This window comes from Staurois parvus, unplaced genomic scaffold (genome assembly GCF_062004578.1).
Source record: "Staurois parvus isolate SC_StPar_1 unplaced genomic scaffold, SC_StPar_1.0 ptg000530l, whole genome shotgun sequence".
NCBI classification, from domain to species: domain Eukaryota; kingdom Metazoa; phylum Chordata; class Amphibia; order Anura; family Ranidae; genus Staurois; species Staurois parvus.
The window spans coordinates 8,295,087-8,317,190 of NW_028318326.1; the positions used below are offsets into that span (position 1 = coordinate 8,295,087).

General features: G+C 43.1%; 1 protein-coding gene across 1 annotated transcript in view; it reads left to right on the top strand.

Annotated features, from left to right (window-relative positions):
- LOC149451620 (dynein axonemal heavy chain 11-like) overlaps nucleotides 1-22,104 on the top strand; it is a 590,344-nt gene that overhangs the window by 53,127 nt on the left and 515,113 nt on the right. The window contains exons 8-10 of the mRNA XM_089690376.1: nucleotides 12,866-12,982; nucleotides 13,460-13,546; nucleotides 20,102-20,260. Coding sequence (XP_089546502.1) covers nucleotides 12,866-12,982; nucleotides 13,460-13,546; nucleotides 20,102-20,260 — 363 coding nt within the window. The remainder of the gene's footprint in view (nucleotides 1-12,865; nucleotides 12,983-13,459; nucleotides 13,547-20,101; nucleotides 20,261-22,104) is intronic.

Sequence of the window (22,104 nt, forward strand, 5' to 3'; positions counted from 1 at the left end):
TGCCCGGCGACCCTGTCTGAGTGAATACAAAGCCGTTTCGGCTGAAGCTGCCCGCTGTGGGTCATCATATAAGATGGCCATCGCATCAAAGAACTGTCACCGTCTCCAGATGAGGGTCATGGGTTTCCATCAATCGGTGGGCCCAGACCTGGGGCTTGTCTTGTAGCGAGATGATGAACCCCACTTTCACATCCTCGGAGGAGAAGGTTCGCGGTTGCAGACTGAAGTAGAGCTGACACGCGTTACGAAAGGCCCGGAAAGGCGGTTCTCAAGATGCGTGTATCCATCCTGTAATGTTTTGACGGCTTGGGTCAGAGCTGCCAGGTGTTGACAAATATTCTCCAATGGGGATGGTCCTCTTTCAGGCTCATTCATGGCCATATGTTTCTGTAATGTACCGCCTGGCTGTATCTCCAGCAACCCATGAGATAGGATTCCCCAGAGCACGGAGTCTAAGTCCCAGTCTGCTTGTTAACCAGGGCCCCTGATGGTGGGGATGGACTTGGAGCAGACAGAGACCAGGTCGCGGCCCCTGAGTACATCCACCCGTGGTAGAGGGATCCGCCAGAGGTATCTGCTGGATAAGAGCCTGACGTGAAGAGGCGAATGGGTCCGTGCAGGACGGATGGATGGATGGCTGAGCAGAAGCGTGGTCAGACAGGCCGGGTCAGTAACTGTGGGGACAGCGCGGTACAAGGCAGCAGGCAAAGAATATTCGGGGCACTCGCCGGGTCAGTAACGAGAGGTCAGATCCAATGGGGGGCATCCAAAGAGAGGTCAGGCAAGCCAGGGGTCAGGGCAGGAGAAGACAGCATGGTCAGGATCAATCAGGGTCGGCAGCAATCAATCAACAGGTAACAGGAGCAGGAACAAGCAGATAAGACCATACGGCAGCCAGTGTCAGTGCAGAGCGGATTTATATACCTCGCCCCGCACTGTCATTGGTGCCAGGCGCGCCCGTGGTCCCGAGTGCGCATGCACAAGTTCCGCTGTCGTCGCGGCCGCCCAGGACCTAGTTTCCTCATGCCAGTGCGAATCAGCACACTGCGCCTGCGCCGAGCCACACGCCGTGGCAGCTCCTGACAACAGGACAGCAAGTGAAGGGAAATCTCCATAATGGTAGACAGATGGCAAACAACTGTTGGGTTTTACCTACTATACATACCAACCTACCTATACCTACTTTCTACTATGGCAAAATGAAAAAAAGGTTGTGGCTTTAGATACCCTCTAACCCCTATAAGGGCCAGTGCCTAGATTAGCAATTTGGACAAGGTAGCTCAAAGGGTCACAACCAGGGGCGGACTGACAACTCATGGGGCCCCCGGGCAATAGGGGATCATGCGGCCACATCCCATCTCCTCCACTTAACCTCCTCCTTTGCACTTGCACAGTGCATACAATCCACCACCCACTCCGACGGTAATATCCTTGATCTCGTCTTCTCCAACTGCTGCGCTCCCCACAACCTCACTAACACCCCCTTCCCTCTCTCTGACCATAACCTGATCACCTTCTCTATCTCCTTGTCCTCCAACGCCTACCCCTCCAAATGTCACACTACTACCAGCCGTAACCTCCGCAACCTTAACCCTGCCCCCCCCCACTCTGCAGCTGATCAATTCCATGACAGCATCCTCCCCCTGTCCTGCCCCGACTTGGCTATGACTGCCTACAACAACGCTCTGTCAACAGCCCTTGACTCACTAGCGCCTTTAACCACACGCAACATCAGACCCCGACCGCTCCAGCCCTGGCAGACTGATCACACCAAAACCCTAGTCGTGCCCTGGAGCGACTATGACACAAAACCAAATCCCAACAAGCCTTCGCCCGCTACAAATCTGCCTTCCACACCTACACCTCCTCCCTCCACGCAGCCAAACAAGCCTACCTCCTGACCCTCATCAAGGCCCTCTCCTCCAATCCTCGCCGACTCTTCTCCACCTTCAACTCTTTACTCTTGCCACACCCACCTCCACCCAGCACCTCTCTCACTGCTCTTGAGATTGCCAATCACTTCAAAAACAAGATTGACACAATTCGCAAGGATATCGCCGCAACTCACACGCCCTCTCAACCTGTCCCCTCTCACACAGCTACCCCCTCATCCCCCCTCTCCCTCGACATAACCCGCAGGGACTTCGTCGCTGCTCAAACTCCCTCCAACCCCGTTCCCCCTCACTCAGCTACCCCCTCATCACCCCCCTCCCACGGCCCCACCACTGCTCTGACCTCCACTTCCACCCCACCCTTCATTCCTCATACCAAAGCCCCCCCAACACTTCACACCTTTGACCTTACTACCATCGAGGAAGTCTCCAAGATCCTCTCTGATGCCCGCCTCACCACCTGCCCCCTCAACCCTATCCCCTCACAACTCCTACGACCTCCCTCCCCCTCCATCCTATGCTCCCGCACCCACATCTTTAATCTCTCCCTCTCCTCCGGCACTTTCCCCTCCCCTCTGAAACATGCACACATCACCCCCATACTTAAAAAGCCCTCCCTGGACCCCAATGACCCGAAGAACCTCAGACCCATCTCCCTGCTCCAATTTACATCCAAACTCCTCGAGCGCCTAGTCTACACCCGCCTATGCTCTCGCCTCAACGAAAACAACCTCCTCGACCCCCTACAGTCCGGTTTCCGTCCCCTACACGCCACCGAAACTGCCTTACTCAAACTCTCCAACGACCTGCTAACCACCAAAGCCACTATTCAGTGCTCCTACTCCTTGACCTCTCTGTGGCCTTCGACACAGTCGACCACCCCCTCCTCCTCAAAAAACTACACTCCCTTGGCCTCAGAGATTCTGCTCTCTCCTGGCTCTCATCCTACCTGTTACAACGCTCTTTCAGCATTACCTATAATGCTACCTCCTCCCCCTCTCTGTTGGGGTCCCTCAAGGCTCCGTCCTCGGGCCCCTTCTCTTCTCCATCTACACATCCTCCCTTGGCCAACTCATACACTTTCACGGCTTCAACTACCACCTATATGCTGAGGACACACAAATCTATCTCTCAACCCCCCACCTCACCCCCTCAGTCTCTGCCCGAATCACACACCTACTGAGCGACATATCAGACTGGATGTCGCTCCACTTCCTTAAACTGAACCTCTCCAAGACCGAGTTTCTTGTCTTCCCCCCAGCCCGGACACCACCCCCCATTGACTTCTCCATCATGTCCAACAACGCCACCATCAAACCCGCCCCGCAGGCCAGGGTACTTGGTGTCATTCTGGACTCCAACCTATCCTTCCAGCCCTAAGTCCAATCTTTAACAAGCTCGTGCAGACTCCACCTCCGCAACATCACCAAAATCCGCACGTTCCTAACCCCAGAAACCACTAAACAGCTCATCCACTCCCTCATCAAATCACGACTCGATTACTGCAACTCCTTCCTTACTGACCTGCCTCTCCGCTGGCTATCAACGCTTTAGTCGATCCTGAATACGGCAGCCAGACTCATTCACCTTTCCAACGACTCCATCTCCGCCACCCCCCTCTGCCAATCCCTCCACTGGCTTCCGATTGCGCAACGGATCAAATTCAAAATCCTAACACTGATGTACAAAGCCGTCCACAACACTGCCCCGAACTACATCGCTGACCTAATATCCAAGTACCACCCAGCGCGCACACGCCGCTCCTCACAAGACCTCCTTCTCTCTAGTTCCCTGGTCTCCTCCTCCCATGCCCGCCTCCAGGACTTCTCCAGGGTGTCAACCATCCTCTGGAACTCCCTGCCCCAACCCATCAGATTATCACCTACTCTCCTCTCCTTTAGGCACACCCTGAAAACCCATCTCTTCAGGGAAGCCTACCCCACCCCCTGCTAACTTGCTGACCTCCTCCACTCTTCCTACCACTCCATCCCCCACAGCTATCTCCTCCTGTGCCACCATCCCCTCTCTCCTAGATTGTAAGCTTGAAAGAGCAGGGCCCTCAATCCCCTCATGTTTTTCATTGTATTGTTATTGTTCTGTCACATATTCTGTCCCCCTTTGTAATGTACAGCGCTGAGCGAACTATCGGTGCTTTATAAATACTGTATAATAATTAATAATAATAATAATGGGGCCTCTGTGTCCTTGCCCAAACTCAAAAAAGCCTATGAAAAAGGCACCAGGGGCATCTTATGGGGCCCCATACTGACCCCGGGCCCTCGGGCAGTGCCCGAGTTTCCAAATGGTCAGTCCGCCCCTGGTCACAAAATACAAAGGGTGATTTTTGTTTTTTACCCTCTTCTGTCCCGCTCTGGACATTTGTGGCTGAATTCATAAAGAGAACTTGCAGGAGAGAGGTGAGTAGGGGATGTTCAGAGGACTCATGAGGCTCTTTATAGTTCAGTAAACTATCTCTCCTGTCTCTTGTAAGTGATCTGTACAGTTGGAATTAGATCTACATGTAAAGCAGGTGTCATGTTGCCTTTATTACTGGCATATCTCTCCAGTAGGTAACTTAGCTTTTATCCAAACACTTTTTATTTAGTAGAGAAGGGTTAGAACCTCAGTCAAATTATTACTGCTGTCAGTGTTTTTCTGTCACAGTGACAAGTGATCCCCTCGTTTTGTTGTTCTGGGGCAGGAAGTGAAGTAAAGTCTATCCAACAATGTCACAGCAATGAAAACTTGACAGAAGTATTCAACCTTCCCAAGTCTATCTACAGTCAAAGTTTTGGCTAAAGTTGGATTTAAAAAAAATTATTGATTAAAAATAAAATGTCACAGTGGAACACATTTTCAGAAAAATCATATCCTCTTCCATACAGTTAAAATACAGAACACGAAGCTCATTTTTATTCTTGCGCTGTACAGACTAAAGTCCATTTATTCAAAATACCCCTCTCTTCCATCTCATACCTGTCTACATTTCCTTTGTATTTTATGTCCGTGACAAAACGTTTGCCAGTTTTAAAATGTCACCTTCTTTTTTCACCGCAAAATGTGATGGACAAATATCAGATGAGGTAGAAACCAGTAAAAAAAATAAATAAAAGCTGAGGCTGTTCTGCAAGCATTCAAATTCCTTTGCCTAAAAATCCTAGCCCAGGGGCACAAACACTGTGAGCCCCAGAGAGGAGAAGAATACCTCATTAGGCACCAAGGTTATTTTACTAATTATATCAAATTGCTTTAAATTGTATGGGCTCAATTTTACTACTAAGTTAAGCCTTGTGTAAAGCTTTTTTTTTTTTTTTCACAAAAAGGATGAAGGTCTGGTGTCTAATTTCTTACTAAATGTACAGACCTATGCTGTGCTGCTAACTTAGCGGCTGACCTTTGAAACTGATTACGTGCTTTTGAATTGAGATCTCTCCCATACCGATTAACTGCCTCCCGTGAAAACATGTTTCAGTATGGTAATATCCTTTCAAAGGCTGAATTTCCAGCATTGAGATTCCCTGCCTCTCCCCTGTACAATTGCTCTGTCTCATTTGTATGCGCTTTTAGTGTACTTGTAGAAGTCAAATTCAAACATGCAAAAGGTAAAAGTTAAAAAAAAGATCTTTCACAATATCGGTTTGCTGTCATGTTTCATATACAGATGAATGTTAGCATAAACTAAAAGCATGCTATTCATTCACAATAAAGCAGCAAAAAGACAAAATAATGCAGAATTTTTTAAGGCAGGCTGTTTTTACTGTACTTGTTGAAGCCTACAGAAAAGTGCTTTATATATGATTCTGGATATAATAGTAATTAGTTAATCACAAAGTGATTTTGGTGAGTGTTTTATCAGAATTTGTTTTGCTAGTGGCCACATTTGATGAGGCAAATTCACTCTTTGAGCTTCTTAGGCTAAATTTGGGGGTGTGGGGAAATGGGATATAATAAGGGTACTTTGGTTTATTTAATTTAGTGTTTTTTCAATTTCTATTTTTACCACTTTTGTCTATTTGAATGTTGTGTAGTATTGCTTTGTGGGACCATTTTTTAAACACAAGAAGATAAGACCAGAACAGTTGAAAAGAGCTTCTTGTAATCATCATGTCCCATTGCATCCTTAGAAAATCCCCACCAACATTTCTTCTTTCCCATTGACTCCAATGCATTTAGCTAAAATAGCAAAATTTCACCAAAATCTTTAGATCTTCACTCATATTTTCCTCATCCCTAATTGCAGCTAGGTTTTGCAATCTTATTTTTGTATTACTTTTTTTGTATATAAGCTTTAAGGCTTTATTAATTATGCAGTTGTTTTTAATGTTTGCTTGCTTTTACATTTTTTGTTTTTTTATTTTTGGTCCTGTGACCATATAATATTGTTATGGGGCATTAGAAAGGACTACAGTGTACCCTTTACAAAACATTTGAGTGAAAGGTTCAGGCTTAAATAGTGTTTAATTCAAACCAAATAAATAACGTGCATATTTTAACTGCTTCCCAACCGCCTTATAGCAGAAATACTGCTTACAGGGTGGCACGGGGGCACAAAATCACGTATATATACGTATAAATTTCGCATTTCCGGGTAGGAGCGTGTACATGCCGCCGTTCACGGCTGTCAATCACCAGTTCCCAGCCAGTGATTACTTGCCAGCGCCCGGTGATTACCAAGGATCTCCGATGGGGAGGAGAACTGTTTTGTTTATTAACAGTTCTCCTCCCTGTCAGCTCAGGCACACTGCGTTGGATGATGTGCACATACATACCGCCATTTGTAAACGCTATAACTTTCATGTAAACCAATTAATTTACACGTATTGGGATTTTTGTTTAGCAAAGACATGTAGCAAAATACATTTTGGCCTAAATTTATGAAGAAATTTGATTTTTTTAAAAAATTTTTACTGGACATGTTTAAAAGCAAAAAGTCAAAAATACAGTTTTCTTCTCAAAATTGTCAGTCTTTTTTTTTTTTTAATTATAGCGCAAAAAATAAAAAACGCAGAGGCGATAAATACCACCAAAAGAAAGCTGAATTTGTGGGAAAAAAAGGCCGTAAATTTCATTTGGGAGCAGCGTTGCGTGACCGTGCAATTGTCAGTTAAAGTAACGCAGCACCGTAGTGCAAAAAATGGCCTGGTCAGGAAGGGGGGTAAATCCTCAGGAGGGCAAGTGGTTAATATATGTCAAGGCTGTTTGATGACCACCCTGTCATTTTCCCTACAATTTGAATAAAACTGCATGTTGATTTAAATTTGAGCAAACCATGTCTGTATTTATATACTGTAGTACTGTATATTCTAAAAGCTGAAAAAGACATATCATAATATGATATCTCTATGCCAGAGATGTAACAAATAGTAGTTAAAGCGGCACCTAACTTATAACAACTTGATAAAGAATGTTCTTTAGTAAGGAGCATACATCCCACATTAATAATTATTCTACCAAAATTAGTGTGTGCTGTAAATTGCCTCCAGCATCGGTCCCGTTTCTTCTTGCGGAGGCTGCCACTTTGTGAAAGCCCAGAAAGCAGCAGTATTTCTTTAGTGTGTCAGCAGATAGGCCTCTACAAACTCGTCAGAGTGCCTAAAAATAGGCACTTATCTTTAATATTGTCCATAGCTATACCTGCAAAAGGGGCCAGCCTGAAATGACCTAGAAGGACTTAACACTCCGCCATGCCTTAAAGAAGGACTTCAGGTAAATATTAATTATTCTTGTGTTCCGATTTATAATACAAAAAGGCTAAAAACAGATAATTTTTAAAAGTTTTGATTAGGCGTACCTTTAAAATAAGTGTTGTGGTAAATGCTAAGTACAGATTTTATTTTGTGACATGTCCCAGCTATCACAACACTAAAATTATGTTCCTAAAGCCCCTTTCGCACAGGCAATCTGATCAGGTCTGTCTGTCAGTTTTTCAGTCAGACCTTGTCCAGGTCCGATCCGGTCCACTGCAAAAAAAAAATGGAAGGAAATCTAACCTCTTCCATTTAGGGGAATCAGATCAAATGTAGTCGGGTGTAAACAGGCAGTGGAGTCCATTTACTCCCAGGCACCCATAGAGACAAGCAGGCTCTGTCCATATTCACGCTGCAGAAATTGAGTGGACGTGGATGTGTCATCTGTCCAATCTGCTCCAATCAGCAGGGAAATTGTGAGCTTATCCACTGCTGATCGGAATGGAACCCCATGTGAAAGGGGCATTACACAAAGTGCAGTGAAGTTATTTTCAAACAAAATAAGTTTCTTTTAATGCTTTCTTAACACAAGGTCTCAGAGTAAACATAATACAAAATTAAAATAATTAAAATGTATCTGCAGTAAATTTTTTGTTATGTTGTGCCTTATGGTGTGTTACCTTAAAACAGCTTGTTCATTTTGCATAGGCTACCAATGCACCTAATAATTGCAAAAACTGCACCTCCATCTTGCCTCCGATCTTATCTGCTATTTGGCCCCTCTATTTGGTGCTACAGACGCTCTCTCGAAATATGGCCTATCATAGGAACATCCCCCTCTTTTTGCTTTCTTGGGTAATCAAGCATTCCCATTGGGTTCCTCTGAGGGTTCTTTCAACACATTACTTAGGAAGATATCCCACTTTCTTGTTATTGGACAATGACCCTCCCTAGCCATTTTTACCTCAGCCTAGGGACCCTTCAAATTGATGTGGAAAGTCCTCCAGCTGACGCATTTTCTTGCTTCACTACCACATCCACAGCTTTTTCTGGCACCGCTCACTCAGTCTGAGACCCTGTGATCTGACAAAAGACTATTCAGGCACACCATGTCTACCACATATGCCCTGCTGTCCCATTCTCAGGAAAACTGCATGGTCCCGTTCCTCTATCATTGGGAACTGGACCTACATTCAACTCTCTTCCCTTCAAAATTATTCTTTTTTCTCTAAAACTCTCTTTAAAGTTCTAGACTCCAGGATACCAACTACAAAATCCTATCAAAGTGGTATAGAACCCCCTCTGTCCTGCATAAATTCAACCCTGACATTCCTAATGTCTGTTGGCATTGTCCTTTGGATACTGACTCACTCCTCCACATTTTTTTGTCTTATACAAAATGTACTTTTTTCTGGATTTAGGTGTGAGAGATATCTTGGAATTCACCGATTGCGCTCTCCCTGACCAGCTGGCCTTCATTTTACTTCACATTTACTGGATTCCCAGCATAAAATATGCAAAATCAATCCACCATCATCTTCTGAATGCTGTTACATTTTGCATAACATGAAAGACCACTGACTCATCCACAGTATCACCATGGCTACATAAAGTCAATACAATCTGTTGCATGGAAGACCTGATCCTCTCTTCGCAAAACAAATAAAACACCTTTAAAAAAGGTTTGGTTCTACTGGTTAAACTTCCCTTTTTTTGGAGGAAGGTAAAGCTTTTATGTTTGAGGACACTTGACTCTGCTCCCAAATCAACTGACATACCACCTGAGGTATTCTCCCCCCACCCGTTTTTTTTCTTCTTTGTTCCCCCTCTCCTCACCCCTTTTTTTTTCCTTGCTTTTCTTTACCCTATCTTCTCCCCTCTGTTCTCCCCCTCATCGGACACTTCTACCCCACAAGTGCCTTCTCATTTTCTCTCAACATGTTATCATTTACTCTAATGGTAGTTATCATTTAACTGGTTGATGCCAACAGTGCGCAGATACTCAGCCTCTTGACTGCTGGGCCTTGATGCTGAGCAGCCGCATATTTGCGTACCAAAAGAAAACAAACGTGCTGAGAGCCTGAGCGCTCCCAACACATTTACTGGCACCTCACAGAAAGGTCCCAATCACTACTTGCGATTGGGACCTTTCCGATCATGTGACTGCTGTGAGAGCACTCTTCAGTTTTAGTAAATAACCCCCATAATGTTAATATCTCACTGCTTAGCACACTTATTAAATCAGCAATATTGTCAGGACCATGTTACCACCTGTCAGATTAAGACTTGTTGTTTGGCTAATAAATATGTTCATAGCTACAAGCATAAAAGACAGATTGCTCATTTGCTTGCACGTATGCGCACTCTTGCATGAATGCGCATGTGCACGCACTGCTGACAGTCGGCCTATTTAAACTTGAACCCTGCATTAGTCCTGTTCTTGTTGGTCTTCAGACCTATACGCGTGATCCAGTTCTGATGTGCATCAGTGATCCTGTTACAAACCTGGCTTCTGCTCTGACCTTGCTCTTGGATTATCTCTACCTGCTCATGTTTGCTGTCAGCCTTTGTTACCGACCCCGGCCCAGACTACTGACCACGCTTCTGCCTGATGATTCTGTACCACGTTGCCTGATTGTTGCTGACTTCTGCCTGTTCCTGACGCTGATTCCGTGTACATCCTGGTGTATGCCATCTGCTGAACTCTGTACTATCACAGTGCATTACCAGCTGTATCTATGCCCTTCAGACATCTCTCAAGTTCCTGTTTACAGCAGCTACACCCTGGCACTTGTGCCTTTCGTTCGCCCCTTCTGTCTCTGTCTCACTATCCAGGCCTACTTGGATGGGAACGGTGCAAGAGGGCAGCCTCGTCATCTCAGGCACCACATACAGGGACATAACAAATATAAACGCTTTACCCTTTTCCACATATATTTTCATGGTCTGCCTAATTTAAAGGAGAACTAATGTCCTGTTCTGATTCTTAGCCTGATTGTGCATTAAGATTTTTTTTTACATTTGTATTGGCTGTAGCTACACTTCAAGTTCAAGCCGAATTTATGAGGGAGCTACAGCATAGCACGGAAGCTACTTCCCCCTCTCTCTGCACTGGTTCACCTAAAAATCTAACTTTGTGTACACTCTTTGGGGATGTCTGACCATTCATAGCCCTGCCAGTGCTGACTGATGCTTTACTGGCTGTAAACATCCCCCCACACATACAATAGTAAAGGATTAGTCAGCACTGGCAGGGCTGTGTGATTTATCTGTTGATCCAGTGGGTTAGTAGCAGCTGGTAGATTGATGACACATCTCCGCCCAAAAAAAGGCTGCAAATTTAATTTGGGTGCAGCGTTGTATGACTGCGCAATTGTCAGTTAATTTTTTTGCGCCGTAACACAAAAAGTGTCCTGGTCAGGAAGGGGGGTACATCCTCAGAAGGGCAAGTGGTTAAATAGATGAAGCCAATCAGCAGTTCTTCTACTGATGACTACATTGAGGTTGCAGCATGAAAGAAGTAAATGCATTTTTACATTGCCTATAACATCATGCTCCACACAAGACATTAACTCTTAAACGTAATCACTATGTCATGTAATGTCATGTAAGTTTAATGAAATTTCAAAATCTGCTACTTTTGTTAAAAGAATACCCAGTGGGTCTGCCATGAGGATCCTTGTTAAGGCACGTCTTGTTATAGAGTGCCAACACTCTGTCTCTGTCCCTGTCTTCGGCTTGTGATACTAGCAATTATTTATAATACCCAGTACTTTAGTAAACAAAATGTCATTCTGTAAAGGTTTACGCGTGTAACTACTTGGGTGATCAGCTGAATAATCACACAGGCAGCAACTGTAACTTCCAGTTTGCTGAACAGGAGCAAAGTTAGAATCAATAATGGAAAACAGGGCCAGAATGGCTAAAAGCTGCACAAACATGGACTCTTCATTGTCTCAATTGACTCTGATCATCTTATTGTGGCTCAAATCAGGGTAACAGCAATGTGGCTGAATAGCATAGTCCTTATAAGACACTATAACAGAGAATCTACTGTAGCTGACAATAACTAAACAGTAAAGAAGACATCTACTTGTGCTTAACATCATAAACAGCATTACTCTCAGTGAGGTCCAAGTTAGCTCTGGTTAACACAGGTGTACAGGTGAAGAGATCCCAGGCCCAAGGATATGGGGTCGCCCCACTGAAATTAGAGTACACTGTTAGCAGTTATGGAGGTGCTTCCCACAGTAACTGGGCCTTCAGGAGAAGCTGCATGCTATTAGGGTCTGAACTGGTTGCCCACACTACAGTTATGACAGTCAGGCTAGTCACCTGGATGCAGGTCACCTGCCCATCTACCTCTACCTTTCCAGTCGTGGCCTTTCTGAACTGCTGAGGGAGGGAAGCCGCAAAAATTATCTTTCCTGGGTGTGTCCGGGAACCCAGGGTTTTCATGGGGAAAAAAGAGTTAAAGAGACCTGCACTTGCATCTTCTCATCACAGATTTTGATGACCTTCCTTTTTCCCCCTTCTTGACTGTGTCACATTGCATCAATACTATCAGTAAGGCTAACAGGATGTGAATATAGTAATTGACAGATTTGGAGTCATGGCCATAACAATGTGTTACAGGAACCATAGCAAAACCATCAAGAGATCCCTCTGTCTCTCTAATCTCCATTTTGAAGGCAGTTCCTTTAGGGTACCTTCAGACCTATGAGTTGCCATAATGTGGGTTACTGCAACATGGTAATGCATAATACTTTGTGTGGTGTCATCCTAATGCACAAATATAGAAAGTGCAAATGAACATGTGCTATGGTGCAACACAATCCACATACCATATTTTTGAAAGTGATGGATGCAGCCCAAGCAACACTTTTTGATGGTTAGGTAAACATTGGGCTGTGGGCCAAATTCTGAAGGGACTATAATAAGTTCCTTGAAATTGATTGTTTTTCTAATTAACCTAAGATTTTGCAGTATAATAAAAAATCTCTGTGACAGCAAACACTGATCACTTTCTTTTTTATGAAGAAAAAGGAGTCTGTCATTGCATCTGCACTATGGCTAAAAAGTATTTTGGCATGTCCCAGCTGCAAAGGGTGAGACATCTGCTTGTCTATGGCTAGCCAATGCTTAGATTTATAGTCGCTTTTTCACTTCAAGACTAGCAGTTCTTATCTTTTATTGTTTTTTAATCCACAGTCAGCACATATGAACATTTCAGTGCAGGTTATTGATTCCTAGCTTAGAACTATCTGTTCTCTATTCCCTTCTCAGGAATTGCCAGAGAGGTGGAAAAACCTGAAGAAGATTGCATTCATAGTAAAGCATGAAGTGTCTCCTCTGCAGGCAAATGAAGTCTCCGTTATCAGGAGGAAATGTGTCCTCTTTGAGGTGAGATCGCTTCTGTGCTCTGAAGCAAATGATTTTTTCTCTTTTTGTTCCAATAACAAGCTGGAGCCAAGCTTCACTGAACTGAGAAATTGTAAACTCTTGGAAAAAAGGTTGTCTAAAGATAACAATTCAATGTTTCTTGATAATGCACTCTGGATGGATCTGATAATTTAAAGCCCCACTTCAGCAAAATGCTGGTGAGGCCCGTATGTCTTTTATCTTCAATTATGTCTAATCTCTTTCCAATTCAAACACTGCATAACTCACATCAGATCAAAATATAGATTTTAAATGTTTTCGTTCTGCCCGTGTGCATTAGCTGTGAGATAGGTGCAATTTAAATATACTTACTTTCTTTTTTTTTCGTGTCAAGGTAAAAAACAGATTTATACAATTCATAAAAGGTGTCCATATAAAATATGTATGGTTTGGTATAATGGAGCCCATCAGTGAACCTGTGTTCATTTTATTTTACAGGTTAAACAGCATGAATATAGAAATCGATTTAAAAACGAGATTATCTTTAAATTTGATGCAGAAGATCCATACAAACATTTGGATAAGGTAACACAATTTTCTTCCATTTTATTTATTTGTGATGACAAACTTCTGATGATTCACACTTAGAATAGAACTCTATCCTAATTTATTGCATGTATTTATCTAAAGATTTGTAAAGTTTTTGAGAGAAATGAAGGGTTAGGACGTCTGTTGAAATTTTTCATGCCATCCTGGGCGCCATTAGAGAGATTTCCCTCTATTTACTGTCCCAGTGACATAATTTCACCAGAAAGTATTTGAGGAAAAATCTGCAGCAGCAGACAAAATTAAAAAAGCTTATTTCTAGCCCAGTAAGGGAAGCTAGAACCCCTACCTGCTCTTTATAGTTATTTTTTTTATTTGAATAATTATACATTTTCAAGTGAATAAGTTATACAAACTTTCTCTTTAAAAACATTAACACAATTATAGTACAATAATCATATCGCCCATTTCTACTCCCCCTACACCCCACCTCCCCCCCTCGCCCCAACCTCCCTCCCCTCCACTCGGCATTCTCCTAATCCTTTCTGGGATCCACATCCTCCAAAGAGGAGAAAAAGGTGTACTCATATTATTTTATATTCTATTGTTCCCCCATACATTCTATATTTAACTTTAACTTTTTTAATTTTTAAATTCCTCCCATTTATTCCATTTTATATAATATCTCTCCATCTTATCTTCATTTATATGGTAATGTTCCTCCATCTTACATATTTGATCCACCCTATCAACCCAGTCCTCTATTTTCGGCACCTCCTGTCTCCGCCAGAACTTGGGTGTCAAGCCCTTTGCTGCATTCAAGTAATACAATATACCAAAAGTTTTATAATTTTTGACTGAGAGCCCAGTGCTATGAAAAAGGCAAGTCTCTTGATCTAATATATTGTAAATCCCTGTAATTTTCCGAGTCAGGTACACTACTTTCTCCCAGTACTCCTGTATTTTAGGACACTCCTACCATATGTGATACATGGTGCCTCTACCTCCACATCCCCGCCAACACAAAGGTGAATTATCTCCACTCAATCTGTGTGCCACACTTGGTGTAATATACCATCTTGCCAAACATTTGTAGTTCATTTCTACCTCCCGCATGTTTATATTTTCATGAATTAATATATACATTTTTTCCTGTTTTTCCTCATCTATTACACCTATGTCCCTTTCCCATTTTTCTATATATGGTGGCCGTATATCTGTGCTTATTTCAGTGAGAATATTATATATTTTAGAAATTCCGTGTTTCCCATCTTCCCGTGTATCCAATAACCATTCAAAAGGGTTCCAATCCTTTCTAGTGTTTCAATTGATAATAACGCCACTCATCCATTTTCGTGAAAACCTCTCCCTTTTTCTTTTCCAGTTCCTTGAGTGAACCCATTTCCTCCCCCACCATTATATCCCTTAATTGTGCATCTTCTTTCTTAATCCATTTCCCTGTGATACCCTCTTTGCCCAGGGGAAAGAACTCTGTGGATCCTAATAGCATTAACAGTGAATTAAATTCCCATCCCTTCTGTCTGTGCAATACATCCCAAACTCTTAAAACATTTAAAGTGAACCAACTTGTGATATCTGCTAATCCTCGGTGTTGTGTGGGCACCCATATGATCCTACTTAAATTAGTTTTACTTAAAACATTTTCAATTTTAACCCAGCTTTTCCCTTTTGCATTATGCGTCCAATCAAAAATTCTTGTCAGTATTACCGAGTTATAGTATCTTTTAAAATCTGGTACTCCCAGTCTGCCTTTTTCTTTATTTCTACATAGATTTTCATAACCTATTCTTGTTTTTTTATTCTTCCAAATATATCTTGTTATAATTTTTTTAATTATTTTAAAATATACTTCTGGAAGTTTAATTGGAATCATTTGAAATTATATAAGATTTTTGGAACTATTACCATTTTTATCAGATTTATATGACCTATCCATGACGGGATTCCCCCTCCTAATTTCCTTAGTTCATCCTTAATTTCATTTAATAATGGAATATAATTTAATTTATATAAGTTCTTGTGGGAGACAGTTAATTTTATTCTTAAATATTTTAATTCTTTTTCTCTCCAAACGAAGGGGAATTCCTCTTGCATCTTATTTTTCTCTCTTTGGGAGGTTTATGTTTAAGATCTCAGTTTCTGATGGATTGACTTTTAAATTTGATATCTCCCCATACTCTTTCAATGCCTTCATTAACCACTAGTCTACATGGCACTTATACCCCCTTCCTGCCCAGGCTATTTTTCCAGCTTTCAGCGCTGTTGCACTTTGAATGACAATTGAGCGGTCATGAAACACTGTACCCATATGAAATTTTTATCATTTTTTTGTGACAGAGCTTTATTTTGGTGGTATTTAATCACCTCTGGGTTTTTTATTTTTTCTTAAACAAACCAAAAACCACTGAAAATTTTGAAGAAAAAAAGTTTTTTCTTAGTTTTTGTTATAAAATTTTGTAAATAAGTGATTTTTCTCCTTCACTGATGTGCGCTAATGAGGCTGCACTGATGGACACTGATAGGTGGTAGTGATGGGCACTGATGAGTAGGCACTGGTAGGTGACACTGATGGGCATTGACAGGCATCACTGATGGGTACTGAAAGGCAGCACTCATATATGGCACTGATAGGCGGCACTGACTGGCACTGCTAGGTGGCACTGACTGGCATTGTTAGGCGGCACTATTAGGCAGCACTGATGGGCACTGATAGGCGAAACTGATGCACACAGATAGGCGGCACTGACTGGCACTGATAGGTGGCACTGATTGGCAGCACTGATAGCTGACACTGATGGGTGACACTGAAAGGCAGCTCAGATGGGCACTGGTATGTGGCATTGATGTGGCACTGATATGTGGCACTGATAGGCACTGGCAGGTGGCATGGATGAGCACTGAGAGCTGGCACTGATGGACACTGACAGGTGGCGCTGCTGGGGCTACACAGATCATCAGGGCACACTGATCATCAGTGCTCTGATGATCTGTTTACATGTCCCCTCTGAGGAATGCCGATTACCAGCTCTCCTCTCCTCACGAGCTGTCAGAGTGAAAGCTTGTGGGGAGAGAAATGCTGATAACCGGCATTTCCCTGTTTACATGTGATCAGCTGTGATTGGACACAGCTGATTACATGACCGAGCCGACATCTTTGGCTCTTTCCGTGGATCAGTGATCCGCTCTGTCCGAGGGACACAGCGCACTGCCGATCGCTGCACTGCACACTCCGGGAGCCACGCAAGCATGGTTAGAATGGGAGGACGTCATATGACGTCCTCCCAGAACGAGAGAACCACCTTGCGTCCGTCATATTACTATATGGCAGGTGGGAGGTGGTTAAATTTGGTAATGTTATCCTAGGGTTCCCCACAGAAAAAAACAACTTATCATTCGCATAAGCTGCCACCTTATGCTCTGTGTCTCCTATCTGTATTCCCTTTATATCCGTATTATTCCTTATTGTAGACAATAGAGATTCTAATGACAAAATATATAATAGTGGAGACAGAGGGCATCCCTGTCTTGTTCCATTTAGCATCCCGAAATACTCTGATAAGATCCCCATTGACCATGATTGCTGTAGAGGGTACACTGAATAACTTCCTTATCCATTCTCCCATTCTGACTCCCAACCCCAATACTTCCATCATGTGTCCATCATGTATCCCCAATCTACCCTATCAAATGCCTTTTTGACATCGATCGAGAGCACCACAGGGGTTTTCTCTTTTCTACTTTTATGGATGAGGAACAAAGATCTCAATCCATTGTGTCTGCCCTCTCTCCCTGGAACAAAGCCCACTTGATCTATATGTATCCATTCTGACATTAGTTCTTTCAACTTATTTGCTAGAACCTTTGCGTATAATTTAGTATCTGTGTTCAGTAAAGAAATCGGTCTATAACTTGAACATTGAGTGACATCCTTTCCTTCTTTATGAATGAGAACTACATGTGCTTGTAGGGATTCCCGCCTCGTTTCCATCTCTCCCCCCAATGCATTCATGTATATCTTTAATTTAGATACTAATATTTCTTTATATTTTTTATAATACCTCACCGTATATCCATCTGGCCCTGGGATTTTCCCAACCATGGTGCTTTTTAATGCTACTTGTATTTCTGCCTGCGTTATTTCTGATTCTAGGGAATTCAATTGTACCTCACTTAATTTCGATAATCCTGCATCTTTTAAATATGTCCGTCCTTTTTTAAATTTTTCCTATTGCATCATTATTTGTGGTATTATGGGGGGTGATATTATATAAATTACTATAATATTCTTTAAGCAACCTAGCAATGTCTTTGGTTGAATATACTAATTCTCCTTTGGGATCTCTTATTTTTTCTATATAGTTCCTAGATTTTTTTTTTTTCTTATTGTAAATTGATGTTTTGACTGACATTCTGCGGTTTAGCCACAAGATGTCACTGCTTTTCTAACACAGCCTCAGACTGCATAGATATTTGTATAATCTTGTAGAGGTGGGGTTTTGCACACAGAGTTGGAGAGAACAGGAAGGAGAGAGAGAAGCCAGGTTTTGGAGCATTGTGAATAAGGGGCCGTGTGAGCTGAGAATCTGATGAGATTGCTGCCAGGAATGCTGATGAGATTTCTGCCAGGAATGCTGATGAGAGCAGAGGAACTAAACAACATATACGGCGAGACCACATGCTTGTTGGAGAGACATTTGTTCTGTTCAGAGTCACCAGTGGATGCAAAGCAGACCCGGGTCAGTAAGATCGTGCATGCACCTCATTTCAGTGTTGGTGCCTAGAGACTGAGTCCAGGCCTATAGTTAGGGTCTCTGTTTGTGTCAGGCCACAAGTATTGTTACTGATTATTGGAAGGACTCCACAACTTAAAGTGACATTTCACATTGGAGAGCTGATAAAATCCCACAAACTCAAGCCAGACTGGTGTTTTGCTAAGAAGGAATACTCAGGCACGTGCTACAGGACCAGTTATGGGAGGGGGAATACTGTAGAGTTGTGTAAGATTGTAAGCTGTTGTGCTGCACCGCAGGTTAGCCTAAACCATACACCCATACACTGATTCTTGCTCTTTTAGGGTAATAACAGGTAAGGTGTGGCAGTTTAGTTGTGCCCGCCAGTAGGTAAATTACTTCACTTTCTACCTTCATCCATCAGAAGGCGCCGTGCTGTGCAGCACAAGGTTCTCAGCCTTTGGGCTGGGTGTATGTAAATTTATTGTATGTTTCCAGCATTTGTGGTTGTGTTTATTTGCCACATCTAAGTAAAATTCTGTTGTGGCAAAAGCTGGTGTTGGGGTTGCTTTCCTCATTCGTGACTTCACTGTATCCTGGGAAGCCCACCCGGTACATGGCTTACACATATCTCCGAACTTTCTGAGACGAAAAAGAAGGAACTTTCTAGCACAAGGTATTTAGATAATGGACACAGGCCAGGTTTTGCAGACCATTGATGAATGTATAGGCCAAAAATAATTGGTTAAAGGGTTAGTTCTGAGTTTAAAGCATACGTTCACCTTTTCGGAAAAAATTAAACTAACGCTGTACATGCTCACCACCTCCCCCCACCCCTCACCCCACTTTCCCCCAGGCTCCACTGTTCTTGATGAGCGGTCAGTGCCCAAGCAGCTGACGTAGCAGTCTGCAGATTTGAAATTCCAGCTTTCCCCCTTCTTCTTTCTGCAGTGTTTCTGATACAGATCAGTGTGATGCTGACCAATTAGCATCACTCTGCACTGTCCCAGAAGTACTGCTGAAAGACGAGGGAGAAGAGCTGGGATTAAAGCGTCCACAGACCGCTACATTGACTGCGTGGGCACTGACCGCTCATCACCCATGGAGGGCACTGGGGCAGAGGTGGCGGGAACAGTGTTAGTTCATATTTTAATTTTTTCTAAAAAGGTGAACTTACGCTTTAAACCCAGAATTGTTTTTTCTAACACTACTTGTCCTTTATACTGGCTTTTCAAAATAGCGCACAAGATAATTAATAGTTAGAATGAAGGTTTTAGTGCAGAATAACATTATTTGTTACATCAGACCAAAAAAAAAAAAGGGACACTTGAGAAGGAAAGATCTGCTTTAAAGACCACTAATGAGAATACGTACACATCGGAGAAGACTTTACAGTTTTGTTAGTTTTCTCAGCTTGCATACTCATAGTTTAACTAGATTCCCACCAGCAAGCCAAAGGAAATAAATACAATGAAATAGAATTTTTCTACATGTGTGAATGCCTACACTAGTAAAATGGAAGTGTACATGGTTCACTGCAGTGCAGCTTTTTCACACATTTCTTCTGAGTGACAGAGAAGAAAAGCTTGTTGTGTACAATACTGGTAAAATGAGATGAATTACTTCTGTTCACCCTCAGACTGTTCATAAAATTCCCAGTTGTTGTGTGACAGTGTTGAAACTGGTAATACTAAGGATCTCAACCACCCGAAGCGTGATTCATCCCCTGAACATACACTACATGCACTTTCCAGGATGTAGTCAAGTGTAACAGCAGATAATTCACACTCCTTGAAAATGTCACATGTAAGATGCAGCCACATGACTGTATTCCTGTCTTTAGACCCATAGAAATATCTCCAGGTTGGAGGATGAGATGAGAAAACTGCAGGAAACGGCAGAACTGTTTGAAGTCAGTGTCCCAGAGTATAAACAGCTTCGCCAGTGTCGCACGGCCATCGCATTACTGAAGTCGGTGTGGGATATGGTTGTGTTTGTACGGGTAAGGCCAAGACAAGTCCACCTACACCAAAAGCAAAGTTCCAACATTAAATAATGTTTTGCTTACAATGTGTTTGTTTCACTGTTGCTTTTATACATGTATGTAAGGGTAGAAATATACAGCACATGTTTTCATATGCATATGTGTGAGCAAAATAACAAAAAACAACATATTCAGTACATCTCTGCAATACATGCATGTAGTTGGGCCACTCTATACCATACAGTACATATGACAGGCACATGCAGCAAAGCATCCCTCCTAACAGACATAGCTTCTGGCATTTGATTGGTTCCCTTGCCAAGCTCACACTTTAACCACCTGCATGGGTGCAGGCCACTCACTTCCGCTCATCCTCCTGGTCACAGTCCTTTAACCCCTTAAAGTGTTACGAAACTCAGGACCCTGCATCCACAATATCTGGTCTCCCACAGTACACAGAACATGGAAGGGCAGTTATTTTAGTAAATATAAACTGCTAAATACCTTTTCTCATCAGCAGTCTTGTGGCTTCTATCTGTGTGCAGCCCAGCACTAGCTAAAGCTTGTAGGAGTTTTCTTTCAGGCTCTAGGAGGATGGAAATCCCCTGACCTCTGTTTGGACAGTGCTGATTGGCCCTGTGCTAATCACATGCATTCTCCCAAGAAAAAAAAAACCTCTAGCAATATACACCAAACTGAGCATGTGCATGCCAATGGTTCAGTTTGGAGATAAGTGGTGGTCGCTTAAAAAAGGGGAGGAACAGAGAAGAAAGGATCAAACAGCCTTTTTACACAATCCAGAGGATAAACTCCTTAGGTTCCACAGTGAGTATAAAAAGCATGCTTTACTGCATTTACAGACTGATTTTACTGTTGTATGTAACACTTTAATGCACAGAGTACCTTCTTAGACAGGCCCTTGCCTTATTTGTGATCCAGGTCAGAGCTCCCAAAGTCAAACCAGATACTCAGGGCCTATGTTACACAGGGGACCTGAGTCAACTGACGCATGTAACCTGAGGGGGTCATTTCTTATCATCCGGAGGGAGACTCTGTAATGCTATATATTTTCCATAACTTGGGTTATTGAGTGTTACTTCATGCAAAGTTCTCATACAGTTCCAGGAGGAGTGCTGTGGTGTTACTCACTGTTCAGAGCATGCAGCTTATGTCTCAATAGGCCAGAAGCCTCCACTGGTCGTTCCGTGGCTTCCCCCAAGGCTCAGGGGGCGACATCCTACAGTGAGGGAGAACACTTTCCTCCCTTCACACTACTGACATTCCCAAAAATGTCCTGGGGAGAGTTCACCTAAACTTTAAAGTGGTTCTAAAGTTAAAACAATGTTTTACCTTAATGCATTCCCTGCATTAAGGTAAAAAAACATTTTAGCATTTGCTGTGGGCCCCCCTCCTGCCCCCAAACACTTAGCAGAGAGCACCATCAATCCAGCGCTGTGCCGGGCTCCCTCTGGTTTCTCCACCATCCCTGCTCTCACAGGCTTTCTTGAGGAAGTGGGAGCCATTAACCCTTGCTGCTCAAGTTAAATCCTGTGAGCAGAGAGAGGGTGGCAGGGCCGTGCTGTGCGTGTGTCTATGAATGCACACAGCCCGGCTCGGGAGCATGCCCGGATGTCTGCCCCCATAGCAAGTGGCTCACTATGGTGGCAGAGGTGGCAAACGCAGAAGAGGAGGAGCGGACAGTGCACGCAGTGGACCCCAGAGGAGGAGGAAGGGATCCACTCTGTGCAATAGCCTTGCATGGTGCAGATACGTATACCATGTTTATTATTTAATTTAAAAACAAAAAATCTTTAACATCACTTTAAATAGGTAACAGGCGGGGCCTACCCAGAAGGAATGAC